A 2,674-nucleotide genomic window follows, 5' to 3' on the forward strand; every position below is an offset into this window, starting at 1 on the left:
GAGGAGAATTTTATATATGGAGCTCGATAGAGAGAAAACTAGCAAGATGCAATAGTTCTACTCGATTATTGAGGCGAGGTTCTCTAGACATTCCCTCGAAACTCTTCATTTCCGAAGCTCCCCAATGTGGAATGATTCGGTCGACTAAACAATGAAGTTTGCCTGAAAACGATGTCTTTGGACCTCGGGTCTGTCGCATCGTAATCGAAAGGTTCCTAATCTGGGAACGCTGGTCTATAATGAGATGTTGCTTCATCAGTGAAACAATGCTCATCCAAAGAATGTCGACGTCGTTCTCATACGGGTCTGCACCTTGCGCGTCATCTCCCTCGCTCTACGACCGTCCGATTTGGAAGCAAGCTCACACCAAGCCACATCACGAAAGTGATTGCACGGAAAGCTATCGCTCGTCCGGTTCTCACGAGGTAGAATCCTCGCGAATTCACCCACCGGAAACAACTTCGCCACCCATAACCATCCACATTCCAACTCACTATGGATTCCATGTCCGTCGATGCTGAGTCTAACTAAATTCTCCGATGAACGACAACAAAAGTAACCGCGGCCTCTCATCAGCTCCAAGGAGGAATCCGCATCGAAACAGCACTCGACCGAAATCAATCTAGCCCATGCGGTCGAATGAGGAGGACCAATTACCCGCCGGCAGTCTCGATTGGCCGGAATGAATACCTTTCAGGCACATGACGCATGAGAAATTTCGTCCACCAATACCCTCAAAACGTTTTCACGCATGAAACGGTGATGTCCCTGACATAACCTAGACTGAATTTTTCTCCTCGCTGGTTTCCTCTATTTGCGGGTCGGTCGTATGTGCCTCCCAATCGATGTTACTCAGCCAAGCCGGACCGCGAAACCAGAGCTGCTTAGTCGGTAGAGTCGAGATATCCAGACCTCTCGAGACGATATCCGCCGGATTGTCTTCTGACTTTACATATCGCCAGTCGGAGGCGTCTGACAGTTTGTGGATGTCTCGGACCCGATTCGCCACGAATGCGCTCCAGCGGTTTGGGTCACTGTGAATCCACGAAACGCAAGCCATGTTGTCACACCAGAAGAACCCTTTATCGATTCTGAGTTTGATGGATCTTGTGACCTGATCTGCGATCTTCGCTGTCAGAAGTGCTCCCATGAGCTCATAGCGATGGATGGACCATTTGCATTTGTTTGGAGCTACTCGAGCTTCAGCAATGAGAAAACGCGTTTCCGCCGTTCTCTGGAAGATCGTCCTCATATAGATCACGCAACCGTATGCATCCATGCTCGCATCCGAGAAAGCGTGTAGTTCGTATCGATCAGCCGAAAACTGACCCGTAATACACCTCGGAATACTCGTGAGTGAATTATTTCGCAATAATCCGACGAACGTTTCGTATTCCAGATTGATCTCCTCCGGTAGCGTCTCGTCCCAGTCCACCCCCAAACGCCAGAGCTTTTGAAACACCGACTTGGCCCGAACACTCACTGGAGCCAGTAGTCCCAGGGGGTCGAAGATCGCTGCGAGACCCTTTAGTAAAGATCGCTTCGTCGGAGACTCCACCGCGAGTGCCGCTACGGCTTTGTCCATACTAACTCCGATCTCATCATTTCCTTGAATCCATTTAACTCCCAAGAATTTGGCATCCGCTTTATCAGTCGTGATCTCTGTGCTTTCCAGGGGAGATAGAGTTCGGATCATTTCCGCTATCCTCGCGTCGCTCGTTGCCCACTTTCTGAGTGGGAACTTCGCAAGACCGGAAATCTTGAAAAGCAAGCCGATTTTCCTCTCCGCATCTGGGAATGAGTCCGCTTGGAACGAAACGTCATCCATATATAGATCCTCTGACACCTCCTCTATGAATGGAGCGTTGTCTGGGAATTGACGTTTGCACCTTTCCAGATGATATCGCACCCCCTTGATGTGTAGCCACGGAGAGCAGATGAGTCCAAAGTCGAGAACTCTGGTCCAGAACTCTTTGATGGGCGCTGCCGGGTTTCGTGATATGCCCAGAGGCCAGAGGAAGCGCAGAAAGGTTCTGTCACTCTCCTCAATCTCGAACTTGATCACGTTTGGGAGCAAGTCCTTGATGGAGGGAATCGTTCAAAGATGGTTCGTCTCTTTTGCGTGCTCCCGCATCTTTGACGACTCGTGTCTTAGTTATCTCCGAACCGTCATTGTTAAACTTGGACACTGCCTGTAGGGGAAGATAATGCGCCGACTGACCCTCCCGTTTCGGGGCCGCCTCTTCCGCATATCCTCTGTCTAGATACGTCTGTATTTCCATATCGACCGCTGCCATCTGCAGTGGTTTTCTCCTCAACTTCCTGATGAATGAGTACAGACGAGATCTGACCAGTCCCTCGTTATCTCCCAGGGATGCGAGGTTGTCTTTGAACGGAAGCGCCAGAATGTATCTACCGTCTTCTCTGCGACGGATAGAGTTCTCGAAGAATTCGTTCAATTCCTTATTTAAGGAATCCTCTTCGTCTGTCCTTTCATCCACACCGAGGAATTCCGCCTCCCAGAGGAACTTCAGATCTGATTCTAGTGACGGCTCTGATCTCTTTTTCGACGGAGAACCGATAGAATTCATCAAACAGTGAGCCATTAACTCACTGGGCTGACGAGTCTGAAGCGGTCTAGGTAGCGATGCCCTCAATTCGCATAGCAACGACA

General features: G+C 49.9%; 1 protein-coding gene across 1 annotated transcript; it reads right to left on the reverse strand.

Moving 5' to 3' along the window:
* Positions 1-778: 778 nt before the first annotated feature.
* On the reverse strand, positions 779-2,173 carry LOC100903342 (uncharacterized). Its single transcript, XM_003737975.1, has 2 exons — positions 2,168-2,173; positions 779-2,080 (listed from the first exon to the last, which is right to left on the reverse strand). Exons 1-2 carry the CDS (start codon positions 2,171-2,173, stop codon positions 779-781), a joined length of 1,308 nt encoding a protein of 435 aa, XP_003738023.1.
* Positions 2,174-2,674: the final 501 nt, after the last annotated feature.

Source organism: Galendromus occidentalis, unplaced genomic scaffold, assembly GCF_000255335.2.
Source record: "Galendromus occidentalis unplaced genomic scaffold, Mocc_1.1 scf7180000075733, whole genome shotgun sequence".
Taxonomy (NCBI): Eukaryota; Metazoa; Arthropoda; class Arachnida; order Mesostigmata; family Phytoseiidae; genus Galendromus; species Galendromus occidentalis.